The sequence below is a fragment of the Pezoporus wallicus genome, unplaced genomic scaffold, assembly GCF_028554395.1.
Source record: "Pezoporus wallicus isolate ANWC-B61680 ecotype Strahan unplaced genomic scaffold, APGP_CSIRO_Pwel_v1 contig_7725, whole genome shotgun sequence".
Classification (NCBI taxonomy): Eukaryota; Metazoa; Chordata; class Aves; order Psittaciformes; family Psittacidae; genus Pezoporus; species Pezoporus wallicus.
The window spans coordinates 382,233-403,060 of NW_026638946.1; the positions used below are offsets into that span (position 1 = coordinate 382,233).

Consider the following 20,828-nt stretch of genomic DNA (forward strand, 5'->3'; position numbering starts at 1 on the left):
GCGTAACACACAAACTGAGACAGATCACACAACAAATGGAAGACTAGTTCATGTAACAAAGGCTGAAACCCACATTTTCTATTCCATGAACTACACGCATAAAAGTCAATTTTGTGTGATGGAGCATCACTCAATTTCTTTTGCAGATCTAGGCTACCTTTTTTGAGCTTAGCACAACCTTTCAGCAGCAGCACTCCAACTGTGGAGAGAACAGGTCCAGCCTTTACTGGAACTTCAATATCCCACTGTGAAGTTACTTTCCTCCTGTAATGCTAAGCACAAGTGCAGATACGGTAGCACAAAGCTAGGCAACACAGCACACCAGAACAGCAAGGATATGAGGGAAACAGAAGCATACTATGCCTGAGCAACAGCTCCAAAGATAAGAGCGTGAAATAAAAATCACTGGAGACATCTCTACCTTCAAGTAACATCAGTCAACAGAGTCGGAGCTGCATGATTAAAAAAACTGTCAGGAAGGCTTACTCTATTGCCTCCACTCCCCCCCTTTAAGTATACCAAGAGAGTATGTTAAAATATATTTAGCATTAGAAATATCCAGATTAATGGAACAGCTTCATGATGTTCACCTAAGTGGACTAGCTGATCTGGGTCATTTGACAGGTCTTCACACATCTGAGAGATCAAGGTCTTTCACTAGAATTTAACCGCAAATAAAGTCTATATAACATTCATTGGTAAGGTGCTTCCAACAGCAACATGAAGCAAAACAGACTGTTGCTCTAAGCAACAAAGTCTATTCCTCACAACGTGGCCAGCTATCATCACTAATAATTGGCCTTCGATTTGATAATGTGAGGTGCTACAGGAATGTCAAATTGTCAGATACCTGGGGAAAAGGCAGCCATACTATAGCAAAAAAAAAATTTTTGCAGAATATTTTTTCCAGAGGAAAGCTCATGTTTTAAACATTTTAAATATGAAAACCTGATCTTGTTACACTTGACACATTGCCTTAAGATATTTTCTTTTTAAACAAATGAAAAACTATATGAGGCAAAGCTCCAGAAGTACAAAGTAGACTGATGCATGAGTGAGAAGTTTTAGATCTGACACTGCACAAGTGAAAAAGAGCTGCTTTCGTGGAAGACAGAAGACAAAGGAACAGGTGGGATTAGAAGGCACAATGGGAGTAAACAGAAGGTAACAGGGAGACTGAGAGGAAAGAAAAAGTGTGTTTACATAAATATTAAAAACAAACAGAGGAAGAAAATCATCTTCATGGGATAGGATGTCAATTTAAGACAGTCTTCCATAGTAAGAAAGCCTTCTTTACAGCTTGCAAGTAGTAAAGAAATAATTACTTGAATTTAAATTATCCAGCAAGACAAAGTTTTTCCTCGCTATTACAATGAGAGAGTAACCAGATTCCTGTTCACATAACCTATTGTTTTGAAATTCTGAGCAAATTCTCAGAGCCCATCCAATATCCTCAGTCATGTTAACACCATATAACAGAGCTGGGGGAGTTTTTCAGACAGTACTTAGCTTTAATTTGTATACAGAGGCAACTGCCTTGCTAATAAAAATTCAGTACCCACATCCTAATACTTTCCTGCCTTTTTGTAAAGCTAGCTGCTATTAAGACAGTTGCCAACTTGAACCCTCTGATGAGGACTATGACCAGATACACATATACTAGGTGTATACTGGCCTTCCTCGCAGACTCAAAACTTCAAGGTCATCAGTGATGCAGTCAGGGTTAGTAATCCTAATGCACAAGAGCATTCTAAATGCTACCATAATGCAGAAAAATATATTCCATTAAACTGACAGGTATTAGTTTCTGTAGGAGTCTAAAATAATTCTGACTAATTCACCTGGACTTACGGGATGCCAACCCTTCCCACCCTCCCTAACACCCTTCCCCCCCTCCAAGAAAACAAAGGAAAAATGCAGCAATGTATGACATTGGGGCTCGTGGTCACTTAGTTTTGTACACCCAACACAAACCTGTATGAAACAAAACAGAAAAAGAAAATCCAGTTTTTCTGAGTTAGCAGATGACTTACAGTAGTTGTGTTAATTCTGTGACAGATCTTACTCCAGCCTTGCCACCCTCCCCATCGTCATCTAAAACTAGGATTGCTGGTGGGTCACTCTTCAATTTCCATTCCCAAACTTACTAGACCACAGCAGCTGCCTTCCTATTCAGTCATCTTTCAATTTTCAGTACCTCAGTCAAGTAACATACCACTGCGTAGCTTTTAAAACAGGGGAAAAAAAACCCTAACAAACCAAACCATAGAGCAGCATGATCTCATACTAGATATACAGAATGGCCAGTACTCCCCTTTTCTACAAGCGAAGGGCTCTAAGAACACTACTAGAAACCCAACTGACAGACACCTTGTCAACTGATCCAGCTATAAAGCCACTGAGTAGATGTTCCAGTCTTCTCAAGCAAAACCTCACCAACACTTAAGAAGAAATGGGATCTTCTCTCTCGCAACCCATACCTGTGTCCAAGCATTACAGCCAGTATTTTGTCTAGCTGAACAAATCAGTATCCTGTTTGAAACATTTATCAGGATAAAGACTGAAGCTGTGCATTGGTACATTTTTTACTTACTCTATAAATTGAATTATTCAAAAAAAAGCTTTTACTAAGGACTACACAGTCAGTAGATTACAGAAGCAGTTGCAGGGGCTGGTAAAACATAGTAAGCCATGCATACTGTTATACTAGAAAAATCTAATGGGCAGCACTTTCTAACACCAGTTTGCAACTCCATAAAATGCAATTACACCACAGGCATTAATGGCTTTAATTGAACCAATTATGTTCTAAGAGGTAAAAGACTAAAAATACAGATCAAATTATGCAAAGTCTGTTGCCTAAATAACACTTGGGAGTTAACAAAGTACTTGGGGAAAAACATATACAGATGGTCAACCAATGCAGCACAGTGATATCCCATTGTTGTGGTTTAACCCCAGCCAGTAACTCAGCACCATGCAGCAGCTCACTCACCCACACCTTCCCCCCCTTCCCCCAAGCAGAAAGAAAGAATGTAAACCCCAGGGGTTGAGATAAGAACAACTTTATAGCTAAAATATAGTGCTAATAGAAAGAATACCAACAATAACAATAATAGTAGGAAAAACATGAGAAGAAATGAAAGATCTCAAAACACAAGTGATGCCCAATGCAACTGCTCACCATCCACCAATACCCAGCCTGACCAAAACAGTGACTGGTCCCTTCTCGGTCACTACCCCCAGTTTCTATACTGGGCATGATGTGCTGTGGCATGGAATACCCCTTTGGCTAGTTTGGGTCAGTTGTCCTGTCTCTGCTTCCTCCCGGCTTCCCGTGCCCCTCCTCACTGAAACTGGCATGAGACTGAAAAGTCCTTGATCAGGGTTAAGTGCTACTGAGCAACAACTAGAACATCAGTGCGTTATCAGCATTATTTTCAACTAAAGCCAAAACACAGCACTGCACCAGTTACTAGGAAGTTAAAAAAAAAAAAAACCCTGTTACAGCTAAAACCAGGACAACTATTCAAACACTATCACTTTGACGGGTTGTGGTTTTTTTGGTTGGTTGTTGTTGGTTTGTTTTGGTTGGTCGTTTGTTTTTTTTACGGAGATTCTTGTTTCAAGTGCCAAATAGTGTGTGTTTGGGTCAAGGCTGAATGGTTCACTATATATACACTGAAAGGATTTCTCCCCACCTCACCTTCCCTTCCTCCTACCCCTACTCCCCACCCTCCCACTCCAGCTCAGCGTCAAATTCACGCATTCAGAGAAAGGCAAAATTACAGATTTCCGTTTTCCCCCATGAACACCATTTGCAATAATATGCCCATGCATGACAAAGAACTGAAGAGTAAATGCAACCAAGTGTCTCCTTCTTCCCAATAGTCACTCATGTAACTATGGCAGCCCATACACTCCATGCTTAGGACTTATCTAGGTCCTAGCATTGCATTTTAAGAATTGCTTCTTTAAAGAAGCAGTTTGTTCCCATCAAAGCATCCAAAGGGTAGGAGAGGTGGATGTGAACTCCAGCAAGATCATTCTGCACTTGCTCAAGGCATTGGCAAGCAAAGACAAGCTAAGGCCACTGTAGAAAGGCAGCTTCTTGTTTCCGGTCTCTGCTCTACTACCTATGGCACGCAGGTAGGGACTGAGAGAGCTAAGTTTCTTGAGACTCGATATGAAAAAGCTAATGCGAAGAGGCATGAGGCTCGCAATATCTACTTACAGTCTTAAGCTATCTAAAGGCAGGTGGTGAGTGTGCCCATAACAAAGAATAAGCCCAAGCTCTCCTGCAAGGTACCCAGAAAAAAATAAATAAATAAATACCAGAGACAATGGATGAAGCTGCAGGAAAGGAAACTACAGTATTAAAATCAAGATTTTCACAATGAGGGGAGCCAAACATAGGGAGAGGCTGCCCAACAAGGCTGTGGAAGTACATCCTCAGAGACTCAGCACAACCCAACAAGGTCCTGGGAAACCCAATCCAACACCAGAAATAGCCCTGTTTTAAATATGCAAATAAGCCATCATAATCAGGTTAACTGTTCATCCTACAACAGTCATAAAACAACAGTTATAACACTTTCCACTAGCAATAATCTGCCCATGCTAATATGGTGTTATGGATAAAACAGCAGACAGACTCAAGCCCAAAAGGTGAGTCAACAACTTGCTGATGTCACCACCAAGAATAGACCTTAAATTTTTTATCTGTCCTCCCTTCTGAAGGAAGAACATACTGAGACAAAGGGAAGACTATTTTTAAATGACTCTGCACAAGGCACAGTATAAGGATCTCCACAGACAAATGTTTAAAAAGCTTTGTTTCTCAAGCATCCTTATCCTTTTATCAAAATCCCTGATTTTTATTTCTCTAGGCAAAACACAGTATGACAGCCAACAGCTACAAAATTCCCATCAGTTCTTAATTATTTTGTTTAATATTAAGTAAGGTCAATATCGCTGCAAAATCAGAAGACATTTAGACTACTACAGGAAAAGTATCCACATATATTTCATCAAGTCTGATTCACTTCTTTCCCAAAGCTTCCTACTCTGAGCAAGTAAAACACTTTTGGTGCTACAGGGTGCCAAGCACTACAGCTGCCTCCTGTCCCCTCCCTCTGGAACAACACAGCCATCTGAACTGACAGACTACCTGTATCTTTGTTCTTTAAACAATATTCAAGTGGCAAAACATCAGAAGGAATAATGGACAGATTGTTACTTGTTCAGAAGTGGAGTGGTATTATGTCTACCCAGATTTTCTACTCTACAGGAGTAAATGAATTGCTAATACCCAGGCATATAAAGAATTACTCCTCCAGTCCTACCTATGATGAGGCCATGGCAAGCAGTTGACAGCTGATCAACTCCTAATAAGCAGATTTGCTTTTCAGCACATATTCCTGAATGCTTTGTCACAGCCTTTCCTACACCATGTGTGGGATACATCTGATCCACTGGGTTACTTAATGACAGGCCACCATTTAAAATAATTGCTACCTTTCCAGAGGCACCAGAACTTACTGTCAGTAGGATTTAAGATTAATATGCACAAATTTACTCTGCGCATTTGCTTAGAACTTCAAAGGTAAACACATTTAAATACATTTCTGCTTCTAGACAGCTTGCCAGGTTTATTTTGCTTTACACTTTTACTTGAAGGGTTAGTTATGCAAGTGCCGTATCATTAGTAGTTGCATTAATACACAGTATTCAGCTCTGACTGTACTCAGTTCTAACTCCCACCCAAAGGGGGCCAGGAAAAACAGAACACACAGCAAAGGATCAGTCATGTGGACCACCTTTATACAATGACCAGTTAAACACATCAGAATTCTTCATACAATGACCAGTTAAACACATCAGAATTCTTCACCCCGGAACAAAGATCATGCAGCTCTACACTGCTCATGACACAGTGAACAGAATTGTGCAGGGCTGTTCCCCACCTCCTCCAGTACCAGAACTGGAGAAAAGTGAAACCTACATACTGGAGGCCCCAGAGGAACTTGTTCTTCACACAAGCAGCAATTAGGCTGCAAAACTGCTTTCTTCTGGACACTCTTGATGCAAGACCTCCAGACACAAAAATGCACCTGGAGCTATTGCAGACTGAATCACAGACCATGGAAGCTGTGATGAGCACTGCATCAAGACACCAACAGGTATTTCCCTGTGCTTGCACTTTTCCTCCTTGGCACTCTGTCATCCACAGGATGAAAGACAGAACATACTTGTCATTTGGGCTTAGAATGAGACATTCAGGTTATCACAGGTTGCCACAAAAATTTTCCTTTAGTCTTCTAAGCTTCTACCTCTATATGTTTCCACAATAATTCTATGCTAAGTGACCAGTTTGAGGTTCAAAAGCCAGGAAGAAGCAAGACGCAAACACGACCATCTGAAGTCCTGTGCTCAAGATGATTGAGCCCAAGAAGTACACAAAAATTCTACAGACTCTCCGAGTTCAGCAGAGCATATTATCCACAGCAATACAGACACCACCATTCACAATGTGCCTATTTAGATAGCAGGCACATTTGGGAATCCCGAATGTTTTACTGAATGGCTTTATTAAGAGCCAGGATCCACCCACTTTATACTTCCTACACCCTGGCACCCCACCAAAAGAATTAGGTGGTTTACAACACTGCATACATTACCACAAGCTTGTCAAAATTCATTGTTTAACACAGTTATTCTGTCATTAAGAGATCACAGTTTGGGAAAATGCTCTGTAAATCAGCCTAGTTGTTTACTCCATTCTAAATCCCATTTTACAAGATCTAGCCCCGCCACTATTCTCTGCCAGATCTCAACAGGACAACCAGTAATGTCAAGCCAAAAGCAACATATGTGTAATACAGCAAAGGCAAAAAAGCCGAATAATTATTAAAAAATCCAAATGACCTCCTATTTCCCCTCCCACATACACAGACTTTTGGAATATAGGGTATTGGTCAGTTCTACAGTTTTGATTAAACCACTAGTGAAATACAACATACAAGAAGCTGCACCATAAAACTTCCAGTTCCTATTTTCAATGGGCCAGCGAGACTTTATAGCAGCCTTTGGCTCTGCAGGACGCAGCTCGCCTCTGCCTGCTGGCCGGCTCTCACCCAGGCCCGCTGCCCGTCCTGGCCAGAGGGCTGATGCCGCTGTTCCCTGCGAGAGGGCAAAACAATAACGGGATGCTCAGACTGGCAACCCCAAAGCAACACAGCGCTCGCTCTGCGATTTCATCGATCGAGAATCTGACGAGCCGAGGATGCAGGACAACGTATGTAAAGGAAAATTCTCCAGAAAGAGAAGACTCAGGAGCAGTTTATTTACAGTCTACCACAGCTGGACTAAAAGCATTATTTTCTGGCGAGGACAGCTCGGCTGTCCGTTGTCACCAACTCCCCTCGTTGCTCCCAGGGCCAGGCCGGCCCATAAACGGGTGTCATCGTCCCCTCACCCCCGCCCCCGGGGTCGGGTCGGGGCAGACAGAGACGGCCCGGCCGCACACAGCGCTAGAGGCCGGCCGAGAGACCCGCCCTGGAGGCCTCCCCGCGACGGCGCGCCCCACCAGGCTCAGGAGGCCCCGCCAATGAAGGCACCTCCGCCGTATCGACCAGCGTTAAACCCCGCCGCAGGCCCGCTCCGCCGCCGCGGCCCGGAGCGAAACCGCCCCGGCACTGGCTGAGGGACAGCCCCCGCCGCGATGGGGAGGGGAAAAGAAAGAGGAGGAGGGGACACCACCCGCCCCGTCGCTCCCCCCGCCCGCCCCGACGCCCCCAGAGGCGGGCGGTCGCCGCCTGCTCGCCCGCCGCTCCTCGCCCTGCTGAGGCGGCGCTCCCCTCCCCGCGGCGCGGGCCTATGCCGGTAGGCCGGGCCGGTACCTGCGCTGGAAGTCCTTCTCGAAGGGGGCCAGGTAAGGGTCCCGCTCCAGCAGCTGCGGCAGCTTCGGCGGCAGCAGGGACTTCTCGCAGACGGCGGCCGCCATCTTGCCGGCCGGAGGAGCTTCCCCGCGCCGCCGCTATATACACCCGGGGAGGGGGGCCGGGGCGGGCGGGCGAAGCACCCCCTGCCTCTCACCGCCCGGCACCGCCCACCGGCCGGGGCACCCCGCCAGGGCCGCCCCTCCCCGCCCGCCGTGCTTCGCTTCCCCTCCGCCCCCCCCCCCCCGGTGTGGTAGTGTCGGGGCTCCGGGTGCACCAGCAGCCACAGTAGCTGAGGGAAAGAGGTGTTGGGGGGCTCCCGTTACCGCGGACGAGCGAGGGGCTGGGTTTGGTAGCCCCGCCGCTCTGCCCTCACGGGGGGGGGGAATCGCGAGATGGGGGCGGGGGAGTCGTTCCCCTCAGAACCGAGCTGGGTGTCAGGGGCCGGGCCGGGGCTGCTGCGCTGGCGCAGCCGCTCGTGAGGCGAGGGAAGGGAGTGCTGCTGCTCCAGCGGCGACACGACAGCATAGATGACGGAATGGTTTGGGTTGGAAAAGCCCTTACGATCATCCATTTGCAACCCCTTGCCATGGGCAGGGGCACCTCACAGTAGACCAGGTTGCTCCAAGCCCCGTCCATCCTGGCCTTAAACACTGCCAGGGATGGGGCAGCCACAGCTTCTCTGGGCACCCCGTGCCAGGGCCTCACCAACCCTCATAGTAAAGAACTTCTTCCTTATATCCAACCTGAACTTCCCGTTTCACTTTAAACCCATCACCCCTTGTCCTGTTGCTACAGTCCCTCCTGAAGAGGCCCTTTCCAGCATCCTTGTAGGCCCCCTTCAGATACTGGAAGCAGCTCTGGGATCTCCACGCAGCTTCTCTTCTCCAGGCTGAACAGCCCCAACTGTCTTCAAATGGGAGGTGCTCCAGTCCCTGATCATCCTCGTGGCCCTCAAATCCTGGTGCTAAGGGGCTGGGGAGGCAAGGAGGTGAGGAGCAAGATGTTCTCTGCTCGTCGGAGTCAGCCTCCCCATCAGGGCAGCACGGGCAGGAGCAGGCTGTCTGCTTCTGCTGGCCCTCAGTGGTCCCCAGTTTTTCTTAGTGCCTTTGAAGCCTTTCTCAGTGTGTGTGGTGCTGGGTGAACTCTGCGTTTCACACACACACATGCACAAAACCCCACCAACCCCCCCCCCAACATATGTGGTGTCATCATGAGTGCTGGCATAAATATCTCTACTGTTTCATAGGGTGCTGGCGTGCTCACAGACAAGCTCAGCAAAACAAGACTCCAGGGGCATCCATGAGTGCTCATAAACACCACGTCTGTACAGCAAAATGTCGCTTTACCAGACACATAAAGAATCCCTAAACAAAGTAAGATTAATTCAGCTGATCCTAACGCAGCTATGAATGCTGAATACCACAGGTAGATCACTGTGGAAATTTTTTTACCTAATACCAGCATGTCTCGTTTTTGGATAGGCTACCAAATATCCAAGGCAACTAATCACTGGCCTGACCATGCCTCTAGGCCAGCATTTAGCACTTTTATTTAAGGTCCAGCAATTTTCTTTTGTTTAGATATCTAGTGAGAACATTTATTTAGAGTTCTCTCTTCAATGCTTTTCAGCCTCCGTTTATAAACTTTATAAACTCTTTTCAGCTCCTAGATACCTTACCTTGTTTCCACAACCACCTCCTAAATTATTTTCCTCTGTTTGTAACTCATCTCCCCTATCTTGGCTTTCTCTGAATTTTACCGCTGCTTTCCCTTCTTGTCTGCCAGATAGCTAACAGCACAGTGTGTAACAAACACTAGCAGTTCATTTATTACTTTACCCAAAACTGGCTTCAGTGAAAGTTTCCGTAATGATTTGTGTCATCAACAGTGTGCATTTAACTACATTATATTTCCTTCCTTGAAGCAGTTTCTGACCACACATGGAAAAATCCAAGTACTTTTGTCCTTTTTGCCTTAGGGATTGAAACAAGTATTCCCTGTCCTAAGTGGGGCAGTACTCATACTGTTTGTTATAGCAGTTGCCCCAGCCAGAGGCCCAAGTGGGTTTTGTTTGGTTATGGAAAGAAGTAGCATCTATGCTGTAGCAGAACTATCTACCATATCCAGCTGTGACAGATTACGATTGCTTTTTTTCCCCAGTGTCCACCACTTCTTCAGCCTCATTGGAGACTGAAAAACTGTTTCTGAAATTACCTGTGCTTCTCAAAACTTTTTTGCATGGCAGTGATTTCAGTGCATGGGCTAAACCAAAGTTTAACAATTCCTTTTCTCATCCTTGCTTCCACATCATACTGTGCACATTATCAATGTGTCAGTCACTCAGGCCAAGTCAGGAAGCTCAAGCAAGTTCACAGGACTACTATTATCTATTATAAACATGAGAGAGAGATTTATAAGTCAGCATTAGCAATCTGTAAATGGTAGGAATATAGCTGTGACTTTTACCTCCCTGAAGACAGGAACCCCTTAACCTTCACTTGGAAGATTTTAAGTAGAAATGACACAGTGTCCAGTCTCACATCCAAGCAAACTTTAGCTTCAGGAAGTTAAATTCTGCAAATAGCCCCTGTTCCCATAATAGACAAAGCCCAAATGCCATATTTAACATTGTGAACTGGGAAATTGATCACCATACTATTTGTACCTACTCATGTTCCAGTTCACAGCTTGGACATGATGTTATCTGCCTGATTTGTCACTCAAAGATACTAAGGCATATATTATTGTGATCATCTGTTACACAGTGATTTAGCTGAGACTCAAAGGCCAAGGTTGGCTCTTAGGACACTGCCAGCCAACACAAGGTTGGCTCCAGGACACTCCTCTACCTGGAGGCAAAATGGCAGTTCAAACTGAATATTGTATGAACAGCTGAATATATCTTTGTACATTGTCAGAGATTGAAACAAAGCTGGCAGCTGCTTCTGCCTGTAGAAATAGGAAGTGGAGGACTTTGCAATAACTGCAGTGAATCATGTAAGAGTGGTGTATAAGGCATGTGTCTGGCACCCAGTTACCACTGAGGCTAGAGTCTTATCAAGCCACTCTAAATTAGTCTTTTAAAGGATGCTCATGCTTAAGTTACGTACACTTTAAAATGTTGCATAGCAATGCTGAGCAGTAACTGTATAGTTATTGTAACATCAATTTAGATTTTTTTAAGTACACAAAGTTCAAATAGAAATCAAAGTTTTGGATTAAAGAACATTCAAGATCTGGAAAGCATTGAAGAAAGAAAAATGGTTAATCTTACCATGCAGTGCTTCCAGGTTGAATGACATATATTTGCACTGATTTTGAAAAGATGACAGAGATGCCCATGGACAGAGCCAGTTGTTCAGAAAGATTCGTGTTTCATTATTCCAGAAGAATTGAATTCTTGAGGGATTCCTTCTGTCCATCATGGAGGTGTCAGGCATCTAAGCATGTTATGGTATACTTTGAAGCTTCCCACCTTTGTGCTGGTTTCTGCACATTCAGTACATAACACAAAATGGAGTTCAAAGTTTGAAAAAACCCTAGCTTATTTTGCCACATTGGCTAGCTATACTCACCACTATTACTTGTTCCAGAATCCATAAGAAATTCATGGCACAGTTGTCATCCAGATCCAATACAAATGCCCCCCAGGAAAAAAAAAAAAAATCATTTGTCCTGGTAGCCTTCTCAGGCAGCTCAAACATTAGGAATGGGGATTAAACAAACTATTTACCCCTATCTTTGGATTCTCCAGAGTGAGACACATAGGAGAAAAGAAATGGTCAGTGTTTGATTTTGGCTTTGGGTTTTGTACTTTAAAGGAATATAGGGTATTCAGTGAGACTATCTTTTGAGGTCTTAACCTCTGCCCTGTCCTGGTATCAGGAGCTTTGAATAACAACTTGTCTTTAAAGATCAAAATTAATGTGCAATCTGAAATACTAAAACCCAGTTTCAGGGTTGTCAAATTCCAGTAAGTGCAGTTGATGGGAAGGACATTTGCACTTACCATGCAGAGCAAAATGAAAACACATTCCAGCAGCCTGAAAGTCCTAGATAATAGCTGCTTCTTGCTTTCCCAGCATTGCAATATTATGATGATTTGGTGTCCTTATTTTGTATAACAGAATATCAGAAAATATAAATATCTTCCACAATTGTTTACACAGTAATCAAGACACTTCAACATGTGATACCAATTAAAACATATCAGGAGATTTAGAGCAATATTTGTGAAAATGATTATGAGTCTCACTAAAAAAAAATGGTTTAGTTTAGCAGAAAGTCTGTAGTTTCAAGTAAGAATTTATGAAACATTTCACAGATACAAAATATGGGGAAACTTTAGGAATAGAGTATTTTTAAACATTGTATGTATATACTGTTATATTTGTGCCCTCTGTATGTATTTCTCAAAAGTGATTACTGCCAGTAGTAACATTCTACAACTGCCAGTACTGCTATTTCCTTGTATTTGCGTATATGTTTATGTGTTGGGGGAAGAATATAAAACATTTAGGACTCTCTCCTAAATGCCATACCCACAATACTTGGTAACTGTCACCTCTGTCTTACCAGTGTATGTTTATCGCTAACATTTAGGAAGTAAGTAGCTTGAGCTCTCTAGGATACTTGTCCCAGAGGAACATTCCTGCTGTTATTGCAGTGGTCTTCTATAACAATATATTGCTATTAAATAAGCAGCCTATTAACACTAGCCAAATACTGTATGGTTTATATCCAGTTCACTCAGGATTAACAATGAAATACCACAGCTTCAGGAGCAGTTTGGCTTTCACACCACTTCTTTCCTAAAATCCCTGATCAGCAACTTTACCTAGGAGGGCGCTTGAAGGCTGGTTGCATAGTCTCACATTCCTCCCTGAAACACACCACCCTCATTTAATAGTGCAATTTAACTTGTTATACAGAAAACCTTCTAGCACCTACATATTTTCTCTTGACATTCCCCTCTTTCCAATGTGCCTCTAGGTCCTGAGGCTGATAGTTTTAAGTCTTCCTAAGGCAGGTGAGGTCATATGTGTTATGATAAGGCACTGGCCTTGTGAGGTCACACACAGCCTGATGTTCATGGGGGATGTCACCCTCCTCAATTTTGAGGTACCCAGCTGAAGTCTGACAACTGCACAATAGTCTCTCCCAGATGCAGTTGACATTAAGGATGATGTTGGCCATGCAGGAAATGCTTGGGGCTGTCAGATCTTTTCCCCCAGCAGCACTCGCAGACACAGGCTCAGATGGGGTTAGCAATAGTCACTCAGGCACTAGGCAAGCAATGGCAGTGGCAAAAAATCACATGTACCAGGCTAAAATTCCCCACTTTGATAGATGGTCTGCTAAACGTAGGCTAATCGTTACACAGCTCCAGCAAACATGTTACAAACTCTCCTGTGACTCAAGGCTTCTTAACAGGAGTTAATGAATGCTCTTGAAATTTACAATTTTATCCTGCATGGTCTTTTGTGACACTTAAGGGTCTGAGGGTATAATGAAGTATAACCATTGTACAATCACTGAAGCTAGTATAACAACTAAAATTACAACAGTAGGCTGTTAAGCTAAGTTCAGGTTTCGTCAACCACAGTCTTACCTTTAAGGCATTGGTGTAATTTGCATCTTTGCATTGCATATGTGCCTGTCACTGGGCATGTTACACACTATAAGATAGTTCACAGTGATTTCTGAATGTATATGAACATAACTGAATTCTACATAGAGAGCAGCACAATGATTGGAGCAATTTCATAATCACAGAATAGTCTTGCAACAAGCAGAGATATCTTCAACTAGATCAAGTTGCTCAGAACCACATCCAGCCTGGCCTTGAATGTTTCCAGGGATGGCGCATCCACCACCTCTCTGGGCAACCTGTGCCAGTATTTTACCACCCTCATTGTAAACTATTTCTTCCTCAAGTCCAGTCTGAATCTCTCCTCTTTTAGTTTAAAACCATCACTCCTTGTCCTGTTGCAGCAGGCCCTGCTAAAAAGTCTCTACCCATCTTTCTTATAGGCCCCTTTTAAGTACTGAAAGGATGATAATATTCTTACATATATAATGCATGTCTTGAGCTGTTGTTTTTCTGGAATCTGCCTAAAGAGACCATGAAAAACACCTATCATGTTCAATAATCCATCTTCATCAATGCATATCTCTCAAGTGTGATAGCTGTAGATCTCCAAAGTTACCGATTAGCTCTAGTTGAATAATCATGCAAGGTTATGTATTATAAGTAACATTCTGATACCTTATCAGTTTAGGGACCCTGACTTCCACCATTTTTTACATGTCTTAAAATACCCCCAGAACAATAAATGAAGGTTCAGTCTTCACAGTCCCAATAAGCTACACTTAAATGTATGCAGTCCATTCCCATATGTGATTGTATGGTATGCAATACTGTTTTCCATAGGAAATATTTTTATACCTGTGTGATTCACCTTTTCTTCTTAGAGCACTTAGAGGACTTTCTATTATTAGATAACTTTAGCAAACCTCCATCTGGTTTTGCTTTGATTCTATCTCTCCTTTGTAACAAAGAGTTAAACATATTTTAATTCAAGTAGCAATCTTTACAATTACACATAATTTTTCACCTTCAGGTATTAATTATAATCATGTATTATACAGGTAGCTTTTCGTTTTCCAAGTCAATGTGACCCCAGTTCCATTAGAATAGTTTAAGGGCTGATGACTCTCAGTGTTCCTCAAACACCCTTCCATTTTGCTATCTCTTTGAACCTTTTGTTATCTCTCAAAATTCTCCCTGGATGTTGGATTCAGTCACCTAATCCTACTCAGGAAGTGGTTGATATCACTGGCCAGTCTGATTTTAGTTTAACCAGCCAGTCGGTGCAGATATTTCTCCCATTTGTGCAATCAGTTCCTGCAGCAGGGCATCATGCATCAGCAGTCATGCTTCTCACAGCAGTTCTGGTTTCTCCTGCTTGAATATTCAGCTTCTTTGTTTGTTAGAGCTTCATTCTCTTCCTCTGCCAGCTTAATCAGAATAGCCTTCTGCACTGCACAGATGACAGCCTGTGCCAGGTAGTCAGTCTTTTTGCATTGTATTATCTTCTCGGGCAACATCCAGGCTCTTCATTTTCCACTTGTCCCATAGTTCCACCAGGACAGCAGGCCACCCTCAATGATAGGTCGTGCTTTGGCGTCTGTAAAGAGGCTTAAGCAGCCAATTGCCTTTTTCCTTATGCCAGTATTCAGTTAGTGATCTGGTAGGGGACTTACTGGAAATACTGTTGCAGTACTGCATTTCTTCCCCAGCTTTCTCATGTTGTTTCCGTGTGTGTGTGTTTGTGCTAGGTCTGACTATTTCCTTACTACATTATCTCCTACCACTGTACAAGTTCATGGACTACTTTTCTGCTTCTTTTTACTTTGTCATTCCCTTTCCCCTTTTGATAAAAAAGGATATTTGAGAGTAAATGCCAATGAAAGTAACACTTTTTACGAGTCATACTCTCTCATGAACTCTTTTTAGTGTCCCCTAAATCACTTCCCCTCATATGGGTTGCTATCTTATTCCATACTGTGCCAGTGTCTATAGGCCCTAAAACTAAACGCATTTTTGCGTTCAAGACATCCCCTACAGCTCCTTAAATGCACCCTGCTCCTAGCTCAAGGCTTGCCCACCTCTGCCGTGCACAAAACTTGGAACAGAGCCTGACAACGTCTTCTGCTTCTAATGTACCTCTGCTTTCTTTTGGCTTGCCATCATTTAATTGATACGACCTTGAAAGTCCCGGTCTTCCTTTTAAAGCTCATACAGTGTTACACATCCACTCATAGCAGGCAGTTGCTACTGCTGGAACTGACTGATTTGCAAGATTCTATACCTCAAAGATGACGTCCCTGCTGAATATGCTATTCCCTCAGCTCAGCTGTTTGTGCTAAAAAGGAGAGCAGGATGGATGTTTCTAGGAGCAGAGTGCACACGTCTAGAAAGGGGTTGGATTTGGTTTGCCCACATTGTCCACTAATTTGTTTCTGTTATACTCACAATCTGGTGTACCATACATACAGATAGTGCCAAGAATTTACTGTTAGCTGAGTAAATACACTAACAGTCCACCAAATCATCTGCTTAATAAAGAAGAGCCTCACCTTTCTGATGGTATGGTCACCTTTCCAGTGTGCCTTCAGGTCCTGAGGTTGACAGGTTTAAGTCTTCCTGGTGGTGTTCACACGAACAATGATGTTCATGCTGGGGCTTCTAATTCCTCACTCCTGGGTAGGTTTAGTTTTATTTTTAAACCTCTTCCTTACACCATCTCCTTCCCTGTCATTGATTCCCAGCTAGTTTGAATATTAAACAATATGTTTATTCCAGGGCTCTCAGCAAATACCTGCCATCCTCTGCAATTTTATTCCACTATTAGACAAATGGTAACTCTACTAAAATCAGTAGTTTCAACAATATAAAACTGTAATTCCTTAGTGGAGAATCCAGGAGACACAGAAGGCGATGGTGGATTTTTCAGATTCACAGTAGTTCTGCTGAAAACACATATTCAGCAGAGCTGTATAAAACTGGAGGTTGCTGCATTGTTCAGATTTGTCACTTAGCTACTTGAGTAAAGCACCTATAAATGGGAGACAAAGTAAACATTTATAATGCTGCAGTACAAAGGCACATTTTACAGTCTGCCTGCAATTTAGTAGTTTGCAAATACAGAATATAAAAAACTTGACTCCAGTACCTCTTCCAATTTGTTCTGGTCTTGCAGAATTTGCCAAATTTATGATAACATTCTGACACAGGTTATGAAAAGTCTTACATCCATGACTGATGGAGCCATGAGCAAATCAGTTGACTGTGCACTATTCTCTTACATTAACCAGCTGTACCTAGATCAATATGCCATAGAAATATTTAAGTATTCTAAATCTCTGTCCTGGTGAATAATTACAAGTATTTTTATGTCTTGTTTTACTCCAGCTCTTCAAAGAACCTGAAATATGAGCAATTGTAGTAGGATAAGTGACAATACATAGACTAGAAGGTGTACTGAACCCATGTGCAATTTACTTTGTCATCACTAACTCTCATAGCACAGTTTTCTAGGCAAAATACTGTTACAGATATTTTTGCTTTAATATCAACCTTCTATAAATTTAACACTTTTTCTATCAGTGATGCACCTCTTTCAAAGTCTTTCACATCTTACCTCCATTAAAACGTAGTCTTGCAAACCACACTAAGTCCTTTCCTGACATTTTGCTGTTGGTCATTATCTGGTTTTTTTAGCACTTGAGGTTAAGGGATTAATTTATGCAAATGAAGAGATTTCTCCATTCATAAGGTCATTGTCCAAACTGTTAGAATTATTTGTTCTTTCTCCTGTTTCAGCTACACACAGTTAAAATACTGAATTGCTCTTACAGTTTGTGAATTATCTGGTGCTGCTTGACCTATGCTCTCCCTTCAGTTGTCTCATCCGTAACTCCTGTGTTGTGATCTGTTTCAACACATGCACAAGAAAAACTCACAAAGGTTTCCATCCTGGGAGCTGAGTCATCCTCTAAATCAGGACCATCATCATCTGAACACAAAATATTTCTCTGCAGAACTTAAGGACAAGTATTACCTATGTGATTTTAAATAGGATGTTTGAGGTTCCCTTGCTTTAAATAACTTGTGTGTCTAACTGAAAAGTACATAGTTTAGCAGTACCCACCAAAATTCTGTTCATATCAGATTATATGTTTTACATAATGACAAAAACTTGAATTATCCTTTAAATTCTGTGTTCTGTTTCCTTTTTTCTTTAATCAGTTGTCATTTCAAAATATACTCACAACCTCAATGCTTAGTTTTTTGTACATACATCTAATTTCTGTGAACTGTGATTACTTCTCCTGTCACCCAGGAAACCTCGAGGGCCAAGGACATAACCTCCTGTACCATCAAATTGTTATCCCAGGCATAACACTGAAAGACATTCACGGTGCATATCCATCTATCTTAAGTCATCCAATATACTTAGCGTTTAAAAGGACTGACTAATGAGAACATATATTAGACATCCTGAAAGTGAGGAAAAAGCAAGATTAATTTTTTATTAGTTAGCCTTTTCTTAGGAAAAGGATACCACACATATTCATTGTATTTTTAACTGAGCAGACTTGCTTTTAATCTTGTCTCTGTGCTTACGAAGAATGTACACTCTGGTAGGTTGAACCCACTCTAGCACTACTACAAGTCATTAACACTATGATCTTTCCTTTTTATATCCAAATTGCTGGGTTACTTGCAGTTCTGAATAATATTTACATGAAGACTTCTGAAGAACTCTGTGTTGGAGTTGTATTACATTGCTTGAAATAAAACTTTTCATCTGATTTCTCCTTTCATGTTTTAGGAATTTCCATGCAAGCTCTGTTTCTATAAATACTGCCTTTATTAAATTTGTAATCTTCCAGCTTAATACTGATTTGTTAGGGCTTTTATCCTTGCTTTACTTGCTTGCATATTTATGTTCTCCTTATCACTTGTCCAGTTCTTCTTTGATTTAATGTGATTTTTTTCTCTTCTTTTTACAATAAGTCGCGTTGCATTGATATCCTTAAGGAATTTAAGGTTACAAGGAAGAAAACTGAGCCCCATGCCAATGGATGAGATAGCCTTTCTGTTTTTTCTGTGATCTCATTGCATGTTGGTCGAGGGACAGGACTGTGGAATACATAATACAAGTGTCATCAGAATATTTCCCTGGTTTTGTGAGGAGATGCACAAGGAGTTACTCCTTTTCTGTAAAATAAAGCATGGGTATTCATATGTGTAAAAAGGAAAAACCCAACAACACCGCCAATAACAATAATAACTGTTTTCTTGTTTTTCTAATTTCCTTTCTATAGAACGAAGTATAGATATTTGTATTTTAAAACAAGCCAACAGTAAGAAATACTATCACCTGGAGTCTACAGTTTTTCTTAAATCTAGAACTATTGTTCAAGTTGAACGTAGAACATCAGTCATGTGTCTTGCCCTAGTTTTTCATCTTCAGAATAAACTGAAGTTTAGCATTTCACCTGTTAGCACTTGTGTTGCTTCTTCACATGATTTCATTTGTATGTTGGGGACTAATTTCTCATAAATTTCAAGACCTCTTTTGATGGTGACACAATAATGGGGAAGTGAGGTGGGTTCTGCTGCATTTCTGTAGTTAATTACATTAATTTTACAACCTATTCAACACTCAGGAACATGAAAACAAGTCTTTTCAAGAGATTTGAATCAGGTACATTGTGTCTTTCAGGTTGATGTACTTCACATACTGCTTTGAGTGCAAGTTTGCATATTAACTGAAAGAGGTTTGATGAGTTTTAATTCTCTTAATTCTTTTTAAAAAGTCCTTTGCATCATATATTAGTATTAGTAAAAAGTATAAAATCTTCTCTGATACCTTTTCATCACGTTAGAGAAGATTCAACAAAAGCTTTTGTGGTTTTTTTTGTCTTACATTGTAAACCTCCATAGATAAGGAAGCAAAGAATCTTCCAAGAGCATGGTCTCTTTGTAAATACAAGATTGTCATTCATAATTAGAGATAATATGCAGAGGTTATAGCTAGGTGAGCTACCTAAAAATCAAAACCAGCACAGTCAGAACGTAGTCATGTTTGGAGGAGCAGTACATAAAAGTCATCCCTCAAGAACATACCCTTCTAAAGGGTAGCCAAATATAATTATTTCATGTGGTGCTGTATAATTGAGATGACTTGGAATTCCCCCTCCTGTAACACTTTTGGTCTGTTAAGTTTGACAGGGTGAGGTTAAATCTCCTGCTCCTATCACGGGTTAGGAAATACTTCTAGTGCTAAGAATAGCTCGTTAAAGGTGGATGGAAAATCCCCTTTTCCAGTGTACATATTAATTACCATAACACTCAGTGAATCTATCTTTGCTGGCAGAATGACATAGCTCACTGCTGTATCAATGAAAACTGAGTTTCTTGTTGATTAAAATTTGCTTGCCTGGAATAACTGGGTCTAATGACTTAAAAACACAGAAAGTGAAACAAGAGTTTGTAAAAATATACAGCTGTGTTCTAAGCAAAACAGCATCTGTTTCTTTTTAGAGAGAATTTGAATTGAACACAGGAATTTTGAGTCAGTAAGCTCAGATGATGTGATCCACTGTTGTTCTGGACTTCATATAATCCTGTGCTGAATCACTGGCTTTGCAGCAATGTCACTGCAATGGCAGGAAACACTTTAGTAAGAAAATTTACCAATGTGCTTGAACCTTAGAACTTGAGGTGAGCAGCGCCAAGGACATCTGTGGCCTAGACACAGAGGCAAGAATCTCCTTTCCTCCTACAACACACATGCAAAACTCTTAGGTAAAGAAGAAGAAAATATGTACATCACCAGGTCTGTATGTACATCACCAGATTTATGTATCTTTGTTTCCAGAGGCACTCTTACCCTTTCCCATATTCTCTGCCCCAACACAAAGAGAATCACTGCGTAACCACAGTTTAAGATATATACTACAATGCCTTCTTCTTTTCAATCTAAAATCATTTTTGACCCACCTTCCAGAGTTCAGTGAACTGTGAGTGAAATATATCCCTAAGAACTTAGTAATAAATGTATCCTTACATGACTTTACTTTCAGCTGCCAAAATAAGATACTCATACTCTCTCAAGTGTATGTAGATGGATGTCTAGACTTTATGAACTGCCAAATGTGTGACTTGGGGATAACTGCCAGAGTTGCAAGGCAAACAAGAAGCTGCTGATCACTGGATAGTTACAGTGCTTGTCTGAAATCCACCTAAGGATCCACTGTTCCTGTTAAGAAGTGCAATCCATCTGTAGAATTTTTCCAATAGAATGGGCA

General features: G+C 41.8%; 1 protein-coding gene and 1 long non-coding RNA gene across 2 annotated transcripts in view; one reads left to right on the forward strand and one right to left on the reverse strand.

The window, feature by feature from the left end:
• GBE1 (1,4-alpha-glucan branching enzyme 1) overlaps positions 1–8,173 on the reverse strand; it is a 149,394-nt gene extending 141,221 nt beyond the window's left edge. The window contains exon 1 of the mRNA XM_057413298.1: positions 7,902–8,173. Coding sequence (XP_057269281.1) covers positions 7,902–8,005 — 104 coding nt within the window. The 5' untranslated portion in view covers positions 8,006–8,173. The remainder of the gene's footprint in view (positions 1–7,901) is intronic.
• Positions 7,662–19,012, forward strand: LOC130601337 (uncharacterized). Its single transcript, XR_008972647.1, has 2 exons — positions 7,662–7,933; positions 17,332–19,012. It is a non-coding gene; the product is annotated as an uncharacterized LOC130601337 (long non-coding RNA).
• The last annotated feature ends 1,816 nt before the right edge of the window (positions 19,013–20,828 follow it).